General features: G+C 37.6%; 1 protein-coding gene across 11 annotated transcripts in view; it reads right to left on the reverse strand.

Moving 5' to 3' along the window:
• epg5 (ectopic P-granules autophagy protein 5 homolog (C. elegans)) overlaps positions 1-26,813 on the reverse strand; it is a 1,176,376-nt gene that overhangs the window by 488,690 nt on the left and 660,873 nt on the right. For 5 of the 11 annotated variants that reach the window (XM_087252760.1, NM_001441400.1, NM_001441403.1 and 2 more), the window contains 18 exon segments: positions 24,159-24,321; positions 22,352-22,494; positions 22,126-22,282; positions 21,720-21,914; positions 20,201-20,414; positions 18,631-18,752; positions 18,341-18,548; positions 16,383-16,458; positions 16,190-16,293; positions 15,845-16,020; positions 12,358-12,537; positions 12,068-12,277; positions 11,831-11,975; positions 9,573-9,815; positions 9,154-9,373; positions 6,104-6,319; positions 5,831-5,945; positions 500-3,832 (listed from right to left, as the gene is read on the reverse strand). In XM_087252760.1, the coding sequence (XP_087108886.1) occupies positions 3,650-3,832; positions 5,831-5,945; positions 6,104-6,319; positions 9,154-9,373; positions 9,573-9,815; positions 11,831-11,975; positions 12,068-12,277; positions 12,358-12,537; positions 15,845-16,020; positions 16,190-16,293; positions 16,383-16,458; positions 18,341-18,548; positions 18,631-18,752; positions 20,201-20,414; positions 21,720-21,914; positions 22,126-22,282; positions 22,352-22,494; positions 24,159-24,321 (3,070 nt within the window). In that variant the 3' untranslated portion in view covers positions 500-3,649. 11 annotated transcript variants of the gene reach the window in all.

The raw sequence follows: 26,813 nt of genomic DNA on the forward strand, positions 1-26,813 counted from the left end.
GCATAACGTAAGTTTTATTGTATCTTTTGTTAATTTATCGTGTTTATAGTGAAATTTGATGCACGTTTCAACAAACACGTTTAGACTGCTGAATCGTGTATCATCACTCAGCTCAACGGTATTTTTTGGGAGTGAAAGAAATACACTTTATTAAATATCATCCATTTATGCAGAGGTTAATATTAATTCTTGGCCGTGTTTCCTTTGAAATTATAGCTTAAAATACATTGCAATAGATCTATCAATAAATTTTGTTGAGTTTAATAAAAATTTAGCCTTTATCAACAACAGATCTCGTAAGGAATTTGTAGTCTGACTACACTGCACACAGTGGGTTTGTATTAGAATCAAGACTAAAAAGAGAACATTGTGCTTTAGACATACTTAATTCAGAAAACAAGGTTTAAATCTCAATTCTCAAATCAACAATTCCCATTTACCGCTGTATTCAGTGCTGTTCAAACAACTTTGCACAAGGAGGTCACAGACTCACACACACTTTCTTGGATTTTAGATATTATTGAGCTTGATTATCATTGACATGACAAATAATGACGCAGAAGATCAAACATGGCACAAGGGGGAAAACACATTTTAAGGCAAGTCATGTTCTATACAACATTATTTCATTGTACATTTTATACAAGAGTCCTGGTTTTTCAACAGTTGTGCTTGTTTATAAGCGGTTTTATAGTATTTGACATTAGTGCTGACTAATCGCATAGCAAAACAATATAAGCATTTACATAACATGCTTAGTACTGTTTCTTTATTATGCATATATAAATGCACACACATACATGCATATACTTATATATTCACATATTTAAACATTTATATATAATTTTGTTAGTTTCTATACAGGTATATACATATACATGGATGTGTGTGATAATATATACATACATATTCACAGCACACAAGATTATTATGTAAACAAGCTTATTTTGTATGCAATTAGTTGTGATTAATCATTTAACAGCACTAATTCTCATTAAACTCAACAACATGACAATGTGGACGATAATATGCACATGATGCTAATTTAGTTTTGTGATTAGATGATGGTTTATGAGGACTGGGCAGGATCTATGCAATTATGATTACAACATTGTGTTATTTTGAATGGTGTGATTTTAAAGTGTATAGAGTATAAAAGCATGCAGTAAATCCTCCAATGTGCTGATCTCAAGCCAATAAAAAAATACAACCAAATATGAAAATACCATGCTGGTGATTGTACCACAGAAAAAGATTTACTCCCACTCAAATAATTTGTAATTCTAAAATAATTTCAATATATCAAAGCAAATATAGCAGCAGTCACATTCTCATTTGCCTACATAATCTAATAACGGAAATAGAGCTTTCTTTTTTTGTGGAAAGGAATGTGTGATGGCAAAACTGTGACCATTCTTTAAGGGAGCAATTCTGTATTTAAAAGCTAAGTGCACTTATCAGGCAGAGCACATGCTGAAGCAGTTCACTTTACTTGGTTAATTTTGGCCACCTCCATACAAATAATAATAATAATAATAATGGTAAAAAGAAATTGCCACTACGAAGGATGAGCCTCTCAAACATTACTTCTCCACACTGAAATTGTCCAGACATTTTTATTTTGGCACTAGCTCATAAAGAAATGTACTTTTAAAAAAAAAAAGCACATCATAAAAACAAATATTTTAACTATATATTTACACTGCAAAAATACTTTTCCTACTTAGAGTAGTCCAAATATAAATCAAGAAGCATTTTCAAGACATAAAAGAATCTGCCAATAGAGTAAGTCAAAAAATCTTTGAATCTTAAACAATATTATTTGCCTCACCCCATTTAGATTATGTAGCTTGTTTTGATAACAATAAACCACACTGTGAATCATCTATTAAGCATTAGCAAATAATGAATTCATTATTTAAGCATTAATTCTACATTAATAGATGTTAGTAAGCAGTGTTTTAACTGCATTTACAAATGCTCTATTCTTCACTTTTAAGCACATGTATAATGTGCTTAATAATTGTTCTTTCATACTTTGTTATTGATGACATTTTCATGACTAAATTAAGTGTCACATTATTTTTTTAGATCATTCAGAATGAGTTAGTAAATGATTAATAAACTACTGAAATCAACATTTATATATTATTATTCAGGCATGCACTAATAGTTCATTGTTTCTGTAAATAAATGCCTCATTACTCAACTTCATCCAGTTTTGTGACTTAATCTAAAGTAAGGACTGTTTATGCTTTAATCGTCATTTATTAGTGATTTATAAAGGCTCAGTATCAAATAAACAGTACGTCTTTGCAATCTTATCTAAAAAGTAAGATTACTGTAAAGTTTAAACATTTATGGAATAACAGGAGTCAAAACACTACGTAAACTTCGATAAAACAACAACAATATGATTGTTTAACAATATATTATGATACATTTCATTGCTATTTAGCGATGGTTAAACTGCAGAGTCAATTTATTTTAGTTAAGATTACAAATATTTATTTTTCATTCGATGGTTTTATCTGTGTGTCTTCAAATGAATGAAGTTGTTCATGTTCTTTTTTTCTGTTTAGAATATAACTGAGCCTTTAACTGTCATTTATGAAGGATTTATAAAGCATAAATAGTCCTCACTTAAGATTAGGTCACAAAACAAGACAACGTCTAGTTAATAAAGCATTTTTTAACAGAGAAATTACTATTAATTTATGGCTGAATAATAAGATACATAAATGTTTATTTAAAGAGTTTATTAATCATTTAGTCATTCTGAATAATCTTTAAAAACCAGCAACCACACTCAAATAACTGGTTTGTAAATGATGCAACACTTAATTTAGCAATTAAATAATAATAATTAACAAAGTATGAAAATACAATCATTAAACACATCATATATGTAGTTCTACGTCAAGAATAGAGCATTTGTATCTGCAGTTATAAACTGCTTACTAACATCTATTAATGTAGAGTTAATGCTTAACAGATAATAAATTCACTATTAGCTGATGCTTAATAAATTATTTATAGTGTGTAGTTGTTATAAAGTGTTAATAAGAATCTTTAGATATTTGGTCTAGAAGCAAAAGAAAACACAAAGTAAGGTTTAGCCTTTTTGTAGTGTAGTATAAGTTGAGCAGAATCTCTTTTAAGATGTGAACACAAATCAAGGTGATTGTGATTCAGTGGATTATCATCATCAGGCATTACATCCAAGCTCTAAAACGTCCTCATATGTGCATCATAAAATGCTCACCACTCTAAAATAAATGATGTAAATTACTACAATATTATTCTGAGACCATCAACTGTGTAAATTCTACTCTGAAAGACTGAAGACCTTCTCATTTTTGTTGGAAGAAATATCAAAGAAGACATCAATTCTTCATCAGAGAAAACTGGACTGATTTTAAATATATATATATAACAAAAGATCACTGCCCCAGTCTCTAAAACCATGATTTGAACACGTACCTCCCTAATCTGTCTTTTTCCAGAAAACGAAAGCTTAAATCTGACAGCGTTGCTCCTCAAGAGGTCTCCATCCTCATGTTATCTGCAGTCAGAGCTGTTCTTCAGGAGTCTCCCAGGTCTTTACAGCAGCAGGATAACTGACTGGACTTTTATTGTGAGCTTCTGGCTAACGGATGATGTCCAGGTAATGAAGGTCAGTGTAGAGTGCATTGACCAGCAGAGTGAGAAGAGTGTTGGCGTCTCGCAGACAGTGATTCGGGTACTTGATGAACTGACAGGCCTGGTTCACAGACACATGCAGCTCTAAATACTGCTTATTACTGGCCATCGCCTCCAGTGCAGACAAGGCCTGAAGACAAAGAGCAAACATTCAACATACTGTACAATAGCATCACTCAGCAAAATTCCTTCAACTTTAATAAAGTCCACAATATGTAAAATATATCCCCATTTAAACACCTACAAGTCCTTGTTTTCAGGAAAAAATAAATACAGGTTTACGCAAAAGTACGGTCACCCCTGATCATTTTTACAATTGCAAACCATACCCTGCTAGCCTTTCAAATCAGCCATTTCATTTAGATATATTATATGCCCTAGGGGAAAAGCAACATTTTAGCTCTGACATAACATTTATTTAAACAACAGATACAATGCAATTTAAGTCTTAACAAAAACAGACAGGTGAAAAAATTTGGCACCCCAACAGAATAATGACATCAATCAAGGTAGAGCCACCTTTTGCTGAAATACCAGCCTGTAGACGCTTCTTACAGCCAAGGATAAGTGCCTGAAGTCTTGCTGAAGACATTTTAGATGATTCTGACAAAATTTCTCCAGTTCAGTCAGGTTTGATGGCTGCCGAGTGAAAACGACACTTTTCAAATCAATTTATAGATTTTCAGTGATGTTCAAGTCTGGGGACTAGGATGGCCATTCTAAAACATTGTATCGTGCCTGAGCATGAATTCCTTGGTAAATCTGGAACCCTGCTTTGGGTCATTGTCCTGCTGAAACATCCAACCATGTTGTAACATCAGCCTCTTGACTGATCCCTGAACATTGTTCTTCGCAATCTCCTAATACTGGGTGGAATCCATGCGACCTTTAACTCTGACAAGGTTTCCAGTACCTGTGCTTGCCACTTATACGCAGAGCATGATGGACCCTCCACCATATTTTACAATAGGGAGCAGGTTCTTCTCCTGGAATGCTGTGTTTTTTTTTTGCTTCATGCAAAGCACCTATGGTTGTGGCATCTGTTCACAGTATATTTTTCCAAAATGATTCAGGCTTGACCAAATGAGCCTTTGCATACCTCAAACAACTCTTCTCGCAGACAGGATGCAGAAAAGTCTTCTTCTGCATTGCCTACCATTGAGCTGTTCTTTGTGAAGAGAGCGCTAAACTGTGGAATGATGTACAATGACATTTTTAGAAGCAAGATATTCCTGGAGCTCTTTGGAGTTGGTCTGTGGTTTGTCTGTGACCATTCTAACCATTATTCGCCTTTGCCTTTCAGATATTTTTCTTGGTCTAGCACATCTTTCCTTCACAAGAATTGTTCCTGTAGCCATTCGTTTTCAATATTTCTGATTGGAGGTGGAGACTTTAAACCTTTGTGATAGCTTTTTGCATCCTTCACCTAATTCATGTTGATGAATAATCTTAGTTTTTAGGTCATTAGTAAGTTCTTTTAAGTTCCATGCTGCTACTTTTTGAGGGCGCCCAAACCTTTGCATAGCCTATTTTCAATTTAATTTCAAACATCTCAATACTGCTACACTACGTATTTCTGTCTGAAATACATAACACTATCTAACTTTCTCTAGAAACCGAATGCCATTTCACTGTGATCTTCTCCTTTTGCATAAAACTGTATTCATGAAATTTAAAAAACAATAAAATAAATATATTCCAATATGAGAAATTACTTTCCTCATTTAACAACATAAAACTACATCCTCTTACCTTCATATATTCCCTTTCATTGGTTTCTTCTGTAATCATGATTTGTCGTTCTATTATCATCAAGCAGTAAATCTTATATAAATGATTGTGCTTTAAATTATGCTTTAGTAAAGAAGATTGTTTATGGCAAAGACAATTTTGCGGTTAAAAAAGCTAAATATGTGTTTTACATGCATTCAGCCACACTAAACAATCAACATTTTTGGCTGTGCAAACTATTTTAAAATACTTTTTATAAAATCTCAATAATATAATCTACAAAACAAAATGGAGAAATCTTCTGGAAACATATTTTCCATACTGTATCAGATGTTGCGGTGTATACACAACAACTTGACTTGAGTTTTTGGCTTGAAGCGGTTTGTGAAGCTCTCACCTGCTGGGCTTTAGCTGACAGCTGCAGCTCTGTCCCGGGATGAAGACGCAGCTGATTCTCTGAGGGCACCTGAACCAGCAGAAAGGCTGACATGCTGCGCGCCACAACCCGAAACCTCAAACAACGGAAGAGCAGAGGATGTGAGGCACACTTTTCACACAATTCACCTGTCATGCATTTGATCTGAAACTAGTTGTCATCTTTTACTTGCTACATTGATACAAAACCAAAACTATAGTCTAAGCAGTTTTCCACCTGTCAAACTTTTCTCACCTGTTAGAAAGTGGTGATTTCCTCCCAAGGCCAATGGCTCCCAGGATGCCGGAATTTAGTCTTTCCTCTCCGAGTTGAACGAGACGATTCTGAAACGCCATTAAGGTGAGAATGAGAGTGTCCAGTGAGCAGGCATCCTCTTGGTCCACTTGGATTTGCAGAAGCTCCAAGAATTTATGCCACCATAAAAACAGCTTGGCCTCATCAGCTGGACCACTGCAGGAACACACGACACACACATTCAGCACAGTACGGATGTCAGCACTAAACCTGGTTGTGTTCACAGATATTTGATGTGAACTGCAGGTTGCACAAACTTCTATTGTGTGGCATGATTTCATGCATGGTTTCATTAACTTCAGAGACACATTCTGACATCTGAAGTTTTATTTCTAGTCAACGAGATCTGATGGCTGCCATCGGAAAATTGATTTACAGCACGTATTAGATATGATGTTAACAATGGCTGTCTGGAACTAAACTCATTGGGCCTGTGAGAAAATTAAAAAGAAATCAGCCACCTAAGACACCACTTCACCTGTTTTTTACAATGTGTAAAGTGTGTTTATTAAATATGGGAAATTATTTGGAAAAACCTAAATTAGTGTAAGCTGTAATGCTCAACATCAGATCCACAGCAGTACAAAACTTTGAGCAATATCTGTTAAACCTATAATCGGCCAATAAACTTTCTTAGATTCAACTTTCTTAAAAGAATTTTGAAATCAGGTGAGTGCACGACAGGCATTATTCAAGCAGTAAACCTTTTCATATTTGCTCACAGCCATATTTGATAACTGATTTAACTACTAGGTTAGGACCTTGTCCTAGCAACATGCGATGTGACATGATTCCAGCAAAAGGCAACCTGGCTCTCCACACGAGATGTAACATGACAGAAACATTTAAATCATTCAGAAGTGCAGAATGGTGAACTGCACTCCATTCAACACGGACAGGGCTATAATCTAATTATTGCAAAATAAACCCTGAGTGAGTGATATTTGCTGGTTTGCACTGAGTGTTCTAACATTCATATTTAAACAATACACTCACTGGCCACTTTATTAGGTACACTTTACTAGCACTGGTTAGGACCACTTTTGCCTTCCGAACTGCCTTAATCCTTTGTGGCATAGATTCAACAAGGTACTGGAAATATTTCTTAAAGATTTTGCTCCATATTGACATCATAACATCATAGTTGCTGCAGATTTGTTGTCATGTTCAAGAAGCCAGTCTGAGATGATTCGTGCTTTATGACATGGCGCATTATGCTGCTGGATGTAGCCATCAGAAGATGGGTACACTGTGGTCATAAAGGGATCGACATGGTCAGCAAGAATACTCAGGAAGGCTGTGGCATTGCCACGATGCTCAATCGTTACTGATGGGCCCAAAAGTGTGCCAAGAAAATATCCCCCACACCATTACACCACCACCGGCCTGAACCGTTGATTTAAGGCAGGATGGATCCATGCTTTTGGACCAGGCAACGTTTTTCCAAATTTTATATTGTCCAATTTTGGTGAGCCAGTTCGAATTGTAGCCTCAGTTTCTTGTTTTTAGCTGACAGGAGTGGCACCCCGTGTGGTCTTCTGCTGCTGTAGCCCATCTGTCTCAAAGTTGGGCGTGTTGTGTGTTCAGAGATGCTCTTCTACATACCTTGGTTGTAACAAGTGGTTAATTGAGTTACTGTTGCTTTTCTATCAGCTCAATCTTCTAGCCATTCTCCTCTGACCTCTGGCACCAACATTTTCTCTTTTCGGGACCATTCTTATTAAACCCTAGAGATGGTTGTGCAGGAAAATCCCAGTAGATCAGCAGTTTATGAAATACTCAGACTAGACCGTCTGGCACCAACAACCAAGCTACATTAAAAGTCACTTAAATCACCCTTCTTCCCCATTCTGATGCTCGGTTTGAACTGCAGCAGATCGTCTTGACCATGTCTACATGCCTAAATGCATTGAGTTGCTGCCATGTGATTGGCTGATCAGAAATGTGTGTTAACGAGCAGTTAGAAAGGTATACCTAATAAAGTGGACACTGAGAGTATGTTTCCTAGTTATTATATTATCAGGATCGAAGGCATATTCAGGAGCATATTCAGGATATTCAGAGCTGAGCTGCAGCAAGGGGGAGTTGAATTTCTTCAACAAGTTTTGTCACTGGGTATTGGAGTTAGGGGCGGGTAGGTGTACGCATTAAAGCAGCTTTTAGGAGGAGGAGCTGAAGCTCAAGCTCCCTCTCATTGGAGGTGAGCTTCGCCCAATGGGTCTACAGCAAGCACCCTCTCTAGCTGTCACATAAAATAGTAATTAGACTCACATTGGTACCATTTAACACTGAATAAAGCACATGATCCGCAGCTGAAGTGATCATTATTATAGCTTTTGTATGAGTTTGCTGTTATTTTGCTGTGATGGAACAGAAACGCTTTCTACAGCAGAAATTTTGTTGCCATTGCGAATGTTTAGAACAAAATCTCCCTTTAACTTAGAAAAGAGAGCTTTGAGCACATGTCATAGCATCACATTGTGTGTCGTTAGGCTATGCAAAGCAATGCACAATTTTTCACTTCCGTTACATCAATACCTGAATTGTTTCAAATGCAGGGAGACTTTAAATGTCTTCTGCATCTCTTTCATATTTACTTTAGAGACTATCACAGTGGTAATGGTTATAATCACAAACAGCATGACTTTACTTTAGTTGGATACAAGGGGTGTACAATATTTATAAAAATGACATCGCAGTTTTACTTAGGTTTTTTTCCGAATAACATTAATTCATATTTTGCTTTGCATTTAAACTCAGAACAGATTTAGGCCTGTCACAGATAAATGTGACATTGTTTGACAAAAAAATAAAAAATCGTCAGTAGGAATGCTTCACTAAATCATTCATAAATGTGAGTTGTTCAAAACAGCCGATTCATTCAGAAATAAAACAAGAATTTGTGAATGAGTAACTTAGCAATCCTCAGGTTTCTGGTTTAAACATGTGAAAGAATACCATGCCACTGTATAAGATAAAGCATATTTTACCTGGGAAACACCTGACTGATCCACGTATTGAGCAGCATTAAGGTTTTCTTCTCATTGAGGAGGGTTTGCTCCAGGTTTAGCCTCTGGAGGATGTAGACGTACAGCGTGAGGAAGCTGCCCAGACTTAGGCTTTCCTGAATGAAGTCCTCAACAGTCAGTTCAGGAACCTGAAGAGACACCAGGATGGGCCCCCATCCAGAGTACTGATCCACACATCCTCCTGAGAGGAACACACAGCTCTATCAGACACCGAAACTCACTGCACACATTGTAACCATGCAACTATTTTGTTCCAGCCCCGATGTTAGCATTCACAGTTCTAACATTGTGATTAGGGAGAGGAATTATTTCTAAAGGCTTACGCAGACAGACCATTTAAAACCTGTGACAAAACCCAGAACCGTATGAGCTATTATTACCATCGGTGAAGTAGGAGAGAATACAGGCCTCGGTGGTGCGTGTCATGTGACGCACTGAAGCCAGGCATCTGCACGCAGCCGTTAGCAGAGGCAGAAGCAGAGGCCCTCGAGCCCGCTTCTCCACCCAGCAGTGCAGTTTAGTGCCCAGACCCTCTGCTGTCGAGATGCCGGCCTCATTCAGCAGAGTCAGCATCTCTGCAAACAGACTGCAGGTGGCCATGTGTCGCTGCTGGAGGTCCGTCTCTGACAGAGAGAGAAAACACATTAGGAGTGGTTCAGTCAAAATAAACAGAGATATCAGTGCAGCCTCGTTAATGCTGTTCTAAAATAAGATGTGAGTTAGCTGAGGTGCGTTTAAAAACATTTAATGTGTTTAACCCTTTAGCTGTAAGTGTATTCATATACAATTAAATGGTGAAATGTATTCTGATGGATTACGAGACTGTGTTTGACATCGCAAGAATAAATTACAGTTTAAAATACACTAACTGGCCACTTTATTAGGTACACCTGCCCAACTGCTCGTTTCTTATCAGCTAACCACATGGCAGCAACTCAAAGCATATAGTCATTTAGACATGTTCAAGACGATCTGCTGCAGTTCAAAGCGAGCATCAAAATGGTTGTTGGTGCCAGACGCGCTGGACTGAATATTTCAGAAACTGCTGATCTACTGGGATTTCATGCACAACCATTTCTAGGATTTAAAGAGAATGGTTTGATATAGGGAAAATATCCAGCAGCAGTTCTGGGCGTGCAAAGGCCTTGTTGATGCCAGAGGTCAGTAGAGAATGGCCAGACTGGTTCAAACTGATAGAAAGGCAACAATAACTCAATTAACCACTCGTTACAACCGAGGTATGCAGAAGAACATCTCTGGACGCACAACACTCAAACCTTGAGAAAGCATGAACCCATCCTGCCTTGTATCAATGATTTAGGCTGCTGCTGTTGGTGGTGGTGTAATGGCGTTGGGGATAATTTCTTGGCACACATTTGGGTCCATTAGTACCAATTGAGCATCATATCAATGCCACAGCCAACCTTAGTATTGTTGCTGACCATGTCCATCCCTTTATGACCACAGTGTACCCATCTTCTGATGGTTATTTTCAGCAGGATAACGCACCATGTCATAAAGCGCAAATAATCTCAGACTGGTTTCTTGAACATAACAATGAGTTCACTGTACTCAAATTACCTCCAGTCACCAGAACTCAATCCAATCGAGCACCTTTGAGATGTGGTGGAGTGAGAAATTTGCATCATGGATGTGTAGCCGACAAATCTGCAGCAACTGTGTGATGCTATCATGTCAATATGAAGCAAAATCTCTGAGGAATATTTCCAGTACCTTGTTGAATCTATGCCATGAAGGATTAAGGCAGTTCTGAAGGCAAAAGGGGGTCCAGCCAACCCAGCACTAGTAAGGTGGGCCTAATAAAGTGGCCGGTGACTGTATATTAAAACAGTTGTGCAAAAATTATAACATTGCATAGAATTCCTTTAAATTTTATAAATAAGTAAAACAAAAAAAAAATAATGACAAACTTCAGAAATAAGATAAAATAAATGTTTTGGTCACTAATTTAATACACAATTTTTTACATTTTGGCAAAATCTGGACAAGTAATTTATAATTTTATATACCACATTTTCTGCAGACATTTAAGTGTTTTGGCAGACAGTTAAGAAATATACAGTTTCAGATTAAAATCCATTAAACATTAGTCTAAGTATAAATTTAATATCTAATTAATAATACTGAATATATTAGAGCTAATTCATAAATCTAAAAAAGAAGCTTTTCCAGCTGATGAAAATATTAGTGTACAAACAATTTTGGCCATGTTGAGAATATTAACACAGAGAGTTCCCTAGCATGCCAAGGAAAATTTATCTGGTGCACTTCAGCTTTTGTAAAAAAGTAATGTGTCTAGATACGTGTCTGAATTTTCTCATTTATTTACTTTCCTCACTCTTGCCAATGCATTTGTCATCACTATGGCAACTGATGTGCTAGGCACTAGATAAACAAAACCACCTGGCTTTTTCCATCCTCTAAATTACTTCACAAAACTACCAGAAGTGTGTGCAGTGTGAACACAGACTAAGTCTTGATGTAGCAAACTGCTGCTTTTATCCCTTTAAAATCCACAGCAACATACAACAACAAATTATGCTTCTGCAATATCTTTGAATCGTCTGCTGAGGGACAAGAAAACAAATGTGAAATAGCAATGACACATTCTCCTCACCAGGTGGGTTGAAAATGACTATGTTCTCCAGTAATTTCTCCATTTCTGTCTCTAGCGATGCCAGACTGATGTTCCCATTTTGATCCAGCGAGGTCAGGAACTGCACCATGAGGTGAAGGAAGGCTTGACACTTTAGAGTCATGTCCTAAGAGACACAAACAAAGACAACAAATGCTGTGAAATGTAGTTTGTTCATATAAACCGTGGAGATGTGCGTTTAACAATGTGTCCTCTAACCTTGTGATGCAACACTTGTGTGGTCGGCTCAAATCCAGCAGCCATTCTGAGCAATCTGACGACCTGCTGTGAAGAAGTGTCGTGACTGAGAACAAGGGACGCTGGGTAATGTGTGCTGACATAGCGCGTGACATTTTGATATGAAGAAAAATCCACCAGATTCCAAGGCAGAGAAGCTGACTGGTCCAGCAGACTGAGAACAGAGGACTCCTGAAGAAATAAAGCAGGACAGATTAATCTCAGACAGGTTAACCACTCTTGATGTTTAAGGTAAACAGATGGCCACTCACGGGTTTACTGAGATCCTCTTTGGCCAGAAACACCATGAGGTGGAGTACGGAGACCACCATTGTGTGGGTTGAGGGGTTCAGCTGGGGGCTGAGAGAGTCACCCAATACACTAACCCAGTTCACCTCACACAGCAACTCTCCCATGAACACAAAACAACTCTTTGGACTTCCCCTCTCCACCTGCAAAGCATAACATTTAGAGTCTGCGTGAAACAAATTGATTGGCATCCTTCTCTGTTGACATCAGTTTGACAGCTTCAGTCACATTCTTAAAGGTGCTGTAAGTTTTTGACTCTTCTGAAGCATAAAAATTTATAATATGTTTGCATATATTTCAGAAACATGCCAAGTGAACATTCTTGTTTATCTGAAAAACAGTGCTTAAGTCAAATATTCTGCTTTGAAAATGTGCATTACGTGACGCCTGTCTTTTTTTAACCTGTACAATGCCACTTTAGCCAATTATATTTCAGCACCCTGGGTTGCCTTGTTGGAAAACAGCACGTTCATTCATTCAGTCAGAAAGGCTCTAAAAGCATGCAAAGACCGAAACGTGACCTCTGGTGGACAGTAGCAGACTCTGAAATAAGACGCAGATTCAGAGTCCCACGTGAGGTTATTAATTAGCTAATATTATAAATATTACGTACGTAAACATTAGGTGAGGAGGTTAGATTGTAACCCCGTGTCATAACAACACACTACATAATGAGATTTGCAGCGATAAACTATTAGGCTGTTTGCACCAAAAGAAACATGACAGAAATTTAAATAAATCCATTTAGAAGCACATAATAGTGCACTCACTCATGAAATGGTAAGGTTTATAATCTATTTATTCATTCATTCATTTTCTTGTCGGCTCAGTCGCTTATTAATCCGGGGTCGCCACAGCAGAATGAACCGCCAACTTATCCACCACGTTTTTACGCAGCGGATGCCCTTCCAGCCACAACCCATCTCTGGGAAATATCCACACACACAATCATACACTACGGACAATTTAGCATACCCAATTCACCTGTACCGCATGTCTTTGGACTGTGGGGGAAACCGGAGCACCCGGAGGAAACCCACACGAATGCAGGGGGAACATGCAAACTCCACACAGAAACGCCAACTGAGCCGAGGTTCGAACCAGCGACCTTCTTGCTGTGAGGCGACAGCACTATCTACTGCGCTGCTATAATCTAATTAATACTTATTAATCTACTTTTTACATTTACAATCACTTATATATGTTGTCACATTCCTAAAGTTAAATTTCAAACAGTTTTATTTTCAAGATCTGAGGTGAACTATCTGCTGTTGCTTTCAGTAGTATGGCACTAAATGTCACGTAAAATTGCATTCAAACTCACATTGTTAGCATTGAACACTGAACAAAGCACACAAGGTTTCCCTTAGGTGATCATTGTCAGTATTCTGTTATTCAGCTGTGAGAAATAGAAGTCATTGCTTTTATTAAGAATAAGACTTAAATCAGCCTTTAGGCTTGATAGTCAGGCTCACTCCTATTGGTGTTGTCAATCAAGCAACCTGTGCTTGTGTGTGTGTTTTTTGAACCAGGTGTGCATTACCTAACTCAACCACTGCGTGTCAAACTTACATACTGCACCTTTAACCTTGCTACAAGTGAATAACCTGCAAAAGAAAGCCCTGCCACCTACTCAATACTCCATTTTAATACTTCAACATACTGAAATTAACGTCTTAGCAACTTACGGTTTATGTAAACTTTAAACAATTTACTGACAATTCAAATGAATAAATATTCATTCATTCATTCATTTTCTTTTTAGCTTAGTCCCTTTATTAAGCTAGAGTCACCTCTTCCAGTTGCAACCTATCTCTGGGAAACATCCATACACACTCATTCACACACATACACCACGGACAATTTAGCCTACCCAATTCACCTATAGTACATGTTATTGGACTTGTGGGAGAAACCAGAGCACCAGGAGGAAACCCACGCCAACACAGGGAGAACGTGCAAACTCCACAAAGAAACGCCAACTGACCCAGCCACGGCTCCAACCAGCGACCTTATTGCTGTGAGGCGAACGTGCTACCTACTGTGCCACCTTTTAGCCTGAAAAAATATTTGATTGTGCTAATATATACTAGATGTCATTATTTTCTTACAGCATTTAGTTAGCAGGTCCCTAAAAAGTATAACCATGGAATAACCTTAATAAACAAAACTTCTGCCTCTTAACAAGTATTTAATCTAATAAAATGTGCAAAGCATGCATATTTCAAACAAACTAGCAATATGATAACAAGCAAGTGCTTAAACATGCTTGAAATATGCTAGCATTGTGCTAAAAGGTGTAAAACAAAAAACAAGCTAGCGTCAAATCATTCTTAATAATTTTATGTTAGAGATATGTTACCACATGTTAGAAATATACTAATTCATTCACCCTATTAAAAAATCCAACATTTAAGCAAGGCTGTCCCAACAAACTTTATGGCCTAGTTCAGAGATGCCCAAAGTAGGCCTAAGTTGGTCTATGGTAACCTTTAATTTAGCCCACTATCCCATTTGAAAAGGTAGAGAGAATGTTGGGAAGGTGGTTAAGGCAAATGCCTTTGAATGCCTTTGTTATTTCGATTTTTACGTAACCCTTTGTTTGTTTTATTGCTAAACTACAAAAAAACAATTGAAAATAAATGTTTCAATTAAATGTTGTAAATAAATCAAGAACTTTAAAATGTAAAAACTGTCACTTGACAAAAATCAATGCACAAGACAACGGCAAGCAAATCAAGGCAAAGGCAGGAGCAGGTGGACTTGTGTTTTCAGCATTGAAGTCCATTGTGTTATAACTGTAATTGCTCATGTTTTCACTGTAATAAGTTTATTCTAAAATGTAAAATATTATACTCCATCTGTTAATATGATTTAAAGCAACATTTTCTAGTTATTTTTAAATATTTGGGAATAAATTACGAAATTACCTATGGTAAATTTAATGTAATATGGTGTGATATATTTGGTTTTGTATATATATTTGGCCCACATCCCTTAATCAAATTTGGTTTTGGGCACTTTATAAGCAAAGGTTTGGGCACCCCTGGTCTAGTTTGTAATAGTAGTTCACAAAATTGCTGTTTTTTTCTATATTTTTGATCAGTAATGCTTTGATGAATATAAGAAACTTTTTAAATAATTAATGTTCCTGCTAAACTACATATACTATTGGTTTTTACAAAAAATACAATTAAACTTTTAACCATTAAAACCAATACAATTGAATGTCTTTTAGTGTGTTTTGGAATGTATTATTTCAAGACTTAATGTTTTTACAGTGATTACATCATAACGAATTCTTGGGTTTCTATATTTGTTTTTTTCATGCAGGATTAAGAACCTTCTGGAAAGATTGGAATAGAGTATATTAATATATATCTTTAGGTCCACAATAAAATATTTGATTGACATGATACTCTTGATTTAGAGATATTGTCAGTCTCTTACATTGAAAAACTGGTTCATTAGTGTCTGATCTGGATGCAGGTCCTTCCAGGGCAAACGGCTGTACTCAGTGTGGTAGGTGTACAGCAGATACTCTGGCATTTTAGGAGAAGTGCAGGTCTCACAGTAAAACATGAGATGAAGCCACAGAGCTCCTCTCTGTCCTGGCAACAAGCGATCTGCACCAAAAATAAGATGCATTAACAACTAAACAAAGATAACATGATAACAGATAACAGATACCATTTCTAAATAATTTTATTTTTTGTGTGTACAAAAAAAATCAGACAGAAAACGCCTGAATGAATCATCACATAAGCATGTTGGCGTGTTCCCCTGAGTGTTTACCTTTGAATTTCTCATGTAAAGTCTCTGTCAAGCGTGTATATAAGCCTACTAAGCTCGCTGCAACTGCGGCGTCTGATTCAAGCCATGGAGAACAGCGAGGATGACTGTGACACACACAAGAGAGTTGTTACTCATCACTTCTGTCACCATCAGAGCTATAATAACCAAAGCACTGAGTCACATCAAAGTATACCTAGTGTTGTCAGTGTCAAGCACCAAAATCCACGGCTCAAAGAGTTTGGCCATTTTTCTATGCAGGTTCTCCAGAGCTGCATTAAAGAGAATTTAAAGGCATGTAAACAAAGGTTATACATACAGTTACTATGCATTACTGACACATTCAATTTGGTCAAAACTTTGGGGTCAGTCAAATTTTTACAAATATTTCAGGAATGCTCCTGTTCTCAACAAGACTGCATTAATCAGATAAAATATGTGCCAAAAAACAGTAACATTGAGTAATACACATGATTTGATTTTAAAGTTTAAAACATGTCATTTATTCTTATGATAGCATATATCTAATCTAATAAATTACTGTATTCCAATCTTTAAAAGAAAGAAGATAGTCTGAAGACAGCTGAAATCCTGGAACCACTGATTTCCTTAGAGGGGGGAAATATGAAGACAATTTGTATGCAAGAACCCGTAGGAGAGTAAGCATTTTAGCAGTTCCGGTTTCCTCGTCCCAATGTCAATAGGTTTTTTGAATGGGATTTTGATTAAATTGCTTAAATAAGGTTAACTCAAGATACTGTCATGTTTTATTCTACGACATAAAACACATCAGTAACACAACACTTTTAATTTTTTTAATCGGTTACGCTTCTTTTAAAATATGGTTGCTATCAAGTTGCTAAATAGGACTACAGGCGACGTCAGAGACATTACACGTCCTTCAGCTGCACTGTCTGGAATGCAGTATGCTTTAAATTTACAGCTCGTGTTGGGCATTTGGATTTGTCTGCTGATTGGTTAATTATATCCATAAATAGTATTTAATAGTTTTTAGTATTTTTCGAATTGGGAATTCATATTGTGTGCAGCCTTCACTTAAACTTGAATTGAACCTGTAGAGACATCTTGACAGATTCATTTGTTGATCATTTATTTTAATAAAGCTATTTTAAGAAGATACTGCTTCCCATAATACAACCTGTCTCTTTCCTGCTTTAACTTGATTGTTTTACATTAACATTAATCTAATGATTTTTTCTTTCGTTTGTTTGTTTTTTTTTCATCTGAACACATTTAATGCCATCATAACGGCAATATTTACGCTCACTTTAAAAAACAATATATAGCATATGTGAATGCATGTGCTGCTTTACGCTGTACTTCGTGAATGTTTTTTTTATGTTGTTCTCTTATCCATGGAGGGACTTGCAGGCGTTTCACTTAGGTAAGCGGGCTGTAGGCGTGCAATAAACCTATTTAAACATATGTCTTATGATAATAATAGGCACATTTATAAAACATACAGTATGTGTTTGAAAACTTTTATAACCACTGTAAAGCAAAACTGTAATGTATTTCTCACAGGAAAACTATCCAAAAGGCACATTTCTAAAAATAAGCTTGATAAGTTTTCTCTAGCTGGGTGGTGCTGACGTCACAGGCGAGCGCCCTAAAAACACTGTAGTCCGTTTGTAGCCTAATGTTAGCTTTTCACTTCTTACATTTTCATTTAGGACTCAAAAGTGCTAAAAGTTGCATTTTCGTGTGGGGATTATTCAGTTGGACAAATCGTGTAAGTGTAATGAACAGTGTTTGAACACAGAGCTTATTATTTGCAGACATCAAAAAGCCTATAGGAAAATCTTATGGGGATTTTATCGAGGGAACCAGTTTTATGCTAGCAGCTGATTAGCCTACAAGGTGACGTCATAGTTCCTCCATTCTATAGTAGAACAAACAAATACTCTTGAAAGTCAATGGTTACAGATTTCCAGCTTTCCTTAAAATATCCTCTTTTGTGTTTAACAGAAGAGCAAAACTCAAACAGGTTTGTGACAAGTGAAGAATGATAAAATGATGATGGGTGAACTATCCCTTTATCCAGAATATATTGTAATATATTCTTACTGAGCCCAAACGTTTGTGCATTATACATTTAGTTGCTATGCCTAACAGTGTAATAAATATTTGCACCTTTGAGCAGTCTTGGACTTCCTACAGGTTCTTTGCCGCAATGGTTTAGTTCCAGATCAATGACGTAGGTAATCAGATCTTCCCAAAACACCTTGACTTCCTCAATGTATGGCCCCCATTTTGAAAGAAGACCAAAGCTCCTGAAGTCCCCGTTAGACAGTCGGAGCTTTAGGAAGTACTTTGAGAGCCACTCGATTGTTTCATCCACCTAAAGCAAAACAAAGTAATATCAGTATGATCTGCTTTTAATTTTTAAGAATGTAAAATTAAAATGGAGTGTTTAATGTTACCTGTTGAGGGGAGAGGAGCATGGAGCGGGATTTGTTTGTCTTATTCTTAGTTTGAGGAGAACAGCCCAGAGCTTTCAGTGACGTTCTCCAACAGTCAGGACTAAGAAGCTGATCGGAAGAGCCTGCAGGAATCAATTGTGTTCATCTTAAGAACAAACTGCAATTTAAAACATTATATCAAGCAGATTAATGCTATGTGGTTCTCCACTTTTTTATTTACTCCTGGCCTCCCTCACTGTGGACAGCAATATTTAAAAAGGCCACTATGCAGACACAGATTAAAGTAAGAGATGCAAATATTTATGTTCACATTAAAAATACATTAGAAAGTCCTCTGCATTAATAGCCTCTAGTGCAACTGTGCTTCAGGCATTAAGATTTCAGAGCCCGACTCACAGACTCTTGACTAATCCAGCCCCTTTTCTCTTACCAACTTCACTTCCTGACTAATGTCCTACATTCAAAACAAAAGCAAAAAAAAAAAAAAAACTAAACTTAAATCTCAAAATAAAACTAATATAAACAAAGAAAAAAAGTTTGTGCTTTTTTATATTTAAAAAAATCAACAATGGCAAAAAATATCAATTAAATATTGCAAAAAATAAGACATTTGTTGTTTTTAGTTATTTTACATACTTGTATGTCATCTTAAAGCCCCCTTGGAAATTTGTTCAGGCCCTGTTGGCCCAAACAAGTTAATAATGACTAAAACATTCCACTAATACAAGTTTTTATTCAAGTAAACATTTTTTTTGTTGTTGTCTAAAGCAGAGATGGGCAACTTTCATTCTGGAGGGCCACCCACTGTCCAGCAGAAATTTGCTAAAACCCTAAATCAAACATGCCTCAACAAACTGATCAATGTATTCAAGATCAATAGAAAGTTACAAGCAAGTGTGTTTGATTAGAGTTGAAGCTAAACTCTGCAGGACAGTGGCCCCTCCAGGATAGAAGTTGCCCATCTCTGATCTACAGCAATGATTCTCCCCTTAAACAGCATATGTGCGTCTTAAATCATATACTTTACACTGAAAACTCTAAAAATAGTAATTCCACTTTAAATACCAAAGTATGGAGTGATGGACACTTAACGAACTCAACAGCCGCTACTTTGCTCAAGTAGCAGAAGAAGCGCTCATGTTGGATTACTGTATTTATTTTGGATTGTGAAAGCAAAATTCTCCTATGAGAGTGATTATAGCGCCTCCCGATGGTGAATGCAATTACAATCATGGCAGCTATTATTAGGTAATTTGGTTATTTAATTCACTCATTTAACAACAGTCAAACGTCATTAGTGAAACGGTTTGAATTTCCACTTAGTAAAAAAACATGAGAGTTCCATTTGTGATGACACTACATATACTATGCTGTTGAGCATAAGTACATAGTGCATAGTGTGCCATTTAGGATGCAGCTCATGTTTTACATGTTTACAAACACACCTGATTCAACTCATCAGCTCACAAGAACATGGAATCACTGGTCTAAAGGGTTTCATTTTGATAATTGATCACAAAACTACTGAAATAAAATTGTCTGGGTCAAACAATGGTAAGAAAAGACATACTCTGCATGAGGAGACGGAGGAAGTCGCTGTAGTGGTCAGGAAACTGGTAGAGGAGCAGTTCAGTCCAGTGCTTGCAGAAGATGTTGAATGGCATGAGGACTTCGGGCTCAGGCTCCAGCCCACATGTGCAGAGAGCCTGATGGATGACGGTCATCAGACGACTACGCTCAGAGAACGGAGGCTGGGTCGTCGACAACCACTGAAACAAGTCAAACTGCAAACAAACAGCAGACTATTCAGTTTCACTTCCCAATGGGAAAATCAGCAAAACACAATGTACAAATTCAAAGTTGCGTCTGAAATCGCAAATACTTGAGTAGATGTCACAGAATTTGACTGTAATAAAAGAAACTTCTATGTAGTATGAGAAGAATTTGAATGTTATCGTTATTTTATCATTTTCACTAAATACTAATCCCTAAATTCTCTCACCTGGCCTAATGGGATAGTACAGTGTCCATTGGATGCAGAAGTAATAGGTCATCCGGGTACTACTTACATACTGTTTTTCGAATACTATGAAATCAAACACACTTCTTGGCTCACATATGTTTTTTCACATACTATATAGTAGGGATTTTGGACCCCCCGTCAAAGAGCCTCAAGAAGGATGAGTTGGAACCTATGAACAGATTATTTTTGCAACTGGAAAACATGACACAGCTAAATAGTGTTGTAAGTATTGTTGCTGTTCTTAAAGCAGTTAAACCGTTGCAAGACGTCTAACACTCAAGAATGTTTTTATGGCCATGTTTTATGACTTCAAACATGGAAGCAAATGGTCAGACTTTGAAGATTTCCCAAACATAGGCTGCGTCCGAAACCGCATACTTATAGTAATACTATATAGTACGCTAAAATCAGTTTGCGAGCCGAGTAGTATGTCCGAATTCAAAGAATTAGAAAATCAGTATGCGAGAAGTACCCTGATGATGTACTACCTCCGGCGAGATTCTAAAGAACGCATCCCATGCATGCTGCACTATCCCATGATGCCCCGCGAGCAAATTTATGAATGGGAGTGAAGCGACGCAACTGACACAGGTAGGTCACGAGACCATGACAAAATGGCAGATGTAGTACATCCGAATTCCATTCATACTTCTTATATTTATACTGTTAGAACGCACTTTTCAAACGGCCGAGTAGTACATTTAAATTCAAATGCAGTACCTACTGAGTAGAAGGTGGTTTCGGACACAGCCATACTTTTTTTTCAGTGGATGAGCATGAATTAATTGTTTACCAAAATAATAGCAATGTGCGATAGCAAAATAAACACAAAAAATTTAGCTGGAGTAAATATCAGAATCATTAATGATTTTCAGCTACAGCTCTATTAAGGAGTATGACGGCACTACTTTATATAATTATAAAAAAAAAAAAGTCACCATCTTCTCCGCACATGACTTTTAGCATTAGCAAAATAGTTTTTGTTTTTTTTCATCACATTTTATCTTGCTGTAAATGCAACCTGTGTGGCAAACTTTTACAACATGATTCAATAAATACAAATGACCTTTGTGAGGAGCATGAATATGACATCACCGCTGTCGATGTGGAGGGTGTTGACCACCTCTTCATACAGAGAGACCAGCTCTGAGGGAGAGGCGTTCGGGGTGAAGTATGGTGACAGTAGGTTACACAGACGTCTGTTGAGTAGGATAGTCTTTAGCATGTGTTTACATTCTGATTGGACGTCCCGAATAAAGACCTGCAGTCAAAAATGCACTTTATATAATCTGCATCAAAAGCAACAGGTAAGAGGTGAGCGTTCAAAAAATAAACAGCTATTCACTTTAATTTACCATATAAATGAATCATTCCATGTATAAAACAGCTAATTAAATGAAAAATTGGTGAAGCTGGGACTAAAATAATGCACTGAAATAATTTTTTTCTGAACACTAGGGTAGAAGGGATACCTGGCCGAGGATCTCAATGCAGGATGTGAAGAACTGGCGGGTTGGTGGATGTCTCTGTGTGTCCTCACACACAAACGACACTATCTGATAGAAAGCCGTGATGCCCACCTTCAGTACACCAGGGGATGGATTTTGCTTGAAAACATTAACCAAGGCCCTGAAAAAGAAGACATGAGCTTTACATTGAGTAAAAGGAACTCAGATAACTGAATGAGAGTGTACTGACGTGATGAAGTTCTCAGTGTGAACGGCCGCCTCAGCCAGACTCTGAGGAGGAGCTTTGATTCCATCGGCCTGCAGCTGTTTAATGTCACTCTTCAGAGACTGGATCTGATTCTGCACCGGCTCCAGTTTGTGCATACTTGAGTACTGAAACACACAATGACAGAGATGTAGGATTTTTTAAAAACTAATTCTTTTCAAAATAACTTTTAAATTCTCAGTTTTTATTTCAACACCATGTCTATGCTAGACACAAACAGTAAGACTAGTGAAGAAAATGAAAAACACAATCAGCAATTCTGTCTTCTCTGGATATGTCACAATGTGAGTGACAAACCACTGACAGTGAACTCATTTTGCTTATGATATACTAAGCCTGACACTAAAGATTTGCAACAACACACATCCAGAGTCCAACTCTTTTAGCTTAGCTGATTTCCAACCTTTTTCCAGGAGAACCCCCCATTTTAACATTCAAAATCCTTAAAAACCTCCTACTTTTTTAAATAAAAACATTTAAAAGGATAGTTTACCTAAAATTTAAAACTCTGTCATCATTTCCCTTTGACTTGTTCCAAAGTAGTTAAGAGTTTGTTTGTTTTTTTGTTTTGTTTTTTTCTAGCTGACTTTGCTTGGGCAATCGCCTCACTGCCTTATCATGCAAAGAAGGCAGCATTTCTGCACAACGGCATCTCGTAAAACTGATTTCAGACAGACGTCTGAGACAATATGATGATTTAATCATGTAAAACAGAGGGAGCGCTTTAGTCATAACTATCGGAATATCTTCTTGGTAGGAATGCCATTAAAAGCGTAAAATATTAGTCAAAAATAAAGCTGCTTTTGATAATCAACCAGAAAAAGGAAACTCTGGAGAGAGACAGGAAGTGAAGCAGAATTTGAATTCGGACATGACTTGATGTCTTCTCACAAACAAAAGTTTTAAAGAGCTAACTCACTCAGTTTCCTTCAGGATTTTTAATGTACAGCATGTCTTTGGACTGTGGGGGAAACCAGAGCACCCAGACAAAACCCAAGTGAACGCAGGGAGAACACACAGAAATGCCAACTGACCAGCTGAGACTCCCACAAGTGACCTTTTTGCTATGAGGCGATCTTGCTACCCACTGAGCTACCATATCACCCTGCAGCCCATGACTGGATACTCACTGAAACTAAGCAGTTTTAGCCTGGTCAGTACCTGGATGGGAGACCACATGGGAAAACCAGGTTGCTGTTGGAAGTGGTGTTAGTGAGGCCAGCAGGGGGAGCTCAACCTGCGATCTGTGTGGGTACTAAATGCCCTAGTAAAAGTGAAAGGGACACTATACTGTCAGTGGGTGACGTCTTTCGGATAAGACATTGAACCGAGGTCCTTAAAAATGCCATGGCACTTCTAGTAAAGAGGAGGGGTGTAACCCCGGTGTCCTGGCCTCTCAGCTCTAACCATCATGGCTTCTCAATCATCCCCATCCACTGTATTGGCTGTATCACTGTCTCTCCACTCAACTAATAGCTGGTGTGTGGTGAGCGTACTGGCGCCATTGTCCTGTGGCTGTTGTCACATCATCCAAGTGGATGCTACACACTGGTGGTGGTTTGGAGAGACCCCTCTAATGATTGTGAAGCGCTTTAGGTGTATGGCCATACACAATAAATGCGCTATATAAATACACATTACATTACATGAAGCCCCATAAATTTTCCAATAAACCAAAATTTATTTGGCTTTGCTAAATGACTATAATCTAGGATATAAAACATTTTAAGAGTACATTTCAAAACTTTTCAAAGCACAGGTATTTGTTCACCTTAACAGTGATATTTGCAGGACCTTGGCAGGGCTGTCCACTTTTTCCACGGCACTCCAACTGCATTGACAGCTGGTCTTCCCGGTTTATGTAGAGCTGTGGCAACACCTCCAACAGTTCATTGTCTAGAGCAACCTGCTGGGTTTCCCGAACCGTTGCCAACCTGAGAAGAGCATGCAACTGTGATTTACAAAATCATTCAGCACATACTCTACAGAGATACAGATATAATTTATCACTAAGCAATCTGAGAAGCTCCAGTTAATAACGGCACGACAGACTTACTTAACTTACACTATAGCCCCGATCACATCACACGATTTTTGTTGATGGTTACGAAAGTCACTGTGTCAGATTTTGCGATTTTGTCTTGATTGAGATATTAAAAAAAAAATCTTAATGTATATTTTCCAGCCATGGGTTGCTTATTAAACACACCCTCGCCTGAACTTGCGGCAAGTGAGACAGAAAATTAAAGCACATCAGCAGTAAGTAAATATCAGATGCTCAAGACAAAATAATGAGATATTAAAAAAATTGCAAATATATGACAGAGATTTGTGATACAACAATTACAGTGAAGCATTAATTAAATCCTTATTTTCCACGGAGCGGAACAAATCATCCACCGCACAGATTAGTGGTGGATGGTCTCAAACTAAAAAATTATTCTTATATTTTTCTTGGAAAATAATAAAATAATTTTAATATATTCTGTGTTGTTTGGTTGTGTACAAGATAAACAAGAATAACGAATAACAACTGAGGTGAAGCGCTTCAAAACCAGTCCACTATAGTGCCAAAGCACGAACTGATTTCTTAAATAAAAAAGTCTAGCCTAAATAAAATTAAAGTGAATTATTCAGAGTTTCAGAGAAAGTTATATCAAACTTTTCATGTTTATTGCCAAAATCACACATTGCTGGTGAGTTTCAATTTATTTAGTTTAATCAAGTAATTTGAATAAGCTGGAAATGCTTTTACAATGTATTCACAGCACTGAATGTGATCCCAGATTACCTCGGGAGAATGAACTCGGTCGGAAGGCTGAGAGAGCTCAGAAACTCATTGTTAGAATGGAGATGTCAGCGTATTTGGGCCAGTTTGTCAAATAAAATTGCTTAAAAGACTTTAAAGGGCCATGAAACCCCCTCGTTTCAGCAGTGTGTTTCACACCTCTACTTTGGAAAAAGTCAGAAAAGTGGGCGTGTCCAGCTCTGTTTAGGGGGGAGTGTCGGAGGAAGAAAAGCGGCTTGGTATGGGAGTGTCTATTTGGGCGCGCTGAATTTCAGAGTCAAAACACACACCCACAGCGGACAATGTGACTGTGTTTACATGGACATCTGTAGTCGAATTATTTGCCAAATTATTAAATGGTGGACTTTAACTGCAGTTTGGCTCTTTCATTCAGGAAATTCATTAATGTCCCTCCCGACAAACGTGATATTTGATTCGAGGCGCTGCTCTAAGCGTGTATTTTTCATGCAATGTTTGATACCGCACGGCGAATGAGAGAAAAAAAAAACTCAGCATTTCCCTGGGAACTTAGATACACACGGCAGGTAGCGTCAGAAAGCCGCGTGTGTTATTCCGGTCACAAAATCCAACACGAGGTTATAGTTTGGTTGTAACTGTTAGTGCTAACTATTGCACTCGGTGCAATAGTTTGTTTGATACGAATAAAATACGAACTGAATAAACAAAGAGCACTGGTCGCTCACTTACCAAATCTGTAGAGACAGGACAATCACCAGCAACTAGAGCCGCGTCTTTATTTAGAGGAGACTACAATCTGGATCTCAGCGTTTCCAGATGAGAACAGCTCTCAGGTAAACAATAATCCTCCTTAGACACGTAAGTTATTGTTGTCGCGCGTCGCGTACACTGTTAATCCACGCGTGAGTCTGCGCTCTCACAGAGACAAAATGAAAACGAAACTTAACTGCAGCAAACTATAAAAGCAACACTTAACGCTTGTTTTGCCAACACAACGTGGCGTCTTTGCCGTCTACACTGTGACAGTAATGAATATTAATGAAGTTGCACAATAGAGTACGCTGATAGGTTTGAACCAAGCCTTACTCATGCATTAATGCAACGCACTGTAAGACGTAATAAGACTCACTCTGGCACAGACGCCCAGTCTGCACGCTGGAACACAGGCTATTATGTCATGACCGTGACGCAGCTTCAAAAATTCCTTTCAAACAGGAAGTACGAATTTGCTTGAAATAACGCAAAAACAACCAATTTACACTTTTTAATGAAATATAGGTGTCCTAATAGTGTTTTTAGCAGTGTGGGACACATATACGACTGTCAACAGCTCAAAAAATGTGTTTTGGTGTTTCGTGACCCTTTAATATTTTAGAGAAAGTAGTTAAAGTTTGCATAACCAATGATTGATCTTATCCACCCGAGACCGACCCATATGTAAATATGCAGCCTGTATTTTGATTACCTGACCACGGATTAAAGGCAGCACCCGCAGATATTACTGAGAAATGATGTGCTCCTATTGTCGGCCATGTGATAGAACTCGTTGTGAAAAACATGGGAAAAAAATTTAAATGCTAAACTTTCTGCAATGGTGTCGTGAGGCATCGCATGTATGGTATCGGTTGTCGTGAACACAAGAAGAAACGGTTGAATCTA

Source organism: Danio rerio, chromosome 5 (genome assembly GCF_052040795.2).
Source record: "Danio rerio strain M-AB ecotype USA chromosome 5, GRCz13ab, whole genome shotgun sequence".
Lineage (NCBI taxonomy): Eukaryota > Metazoa > Chordata > Actinopteri > Cypriniformes > Danionidae > Danio > Danio rerio.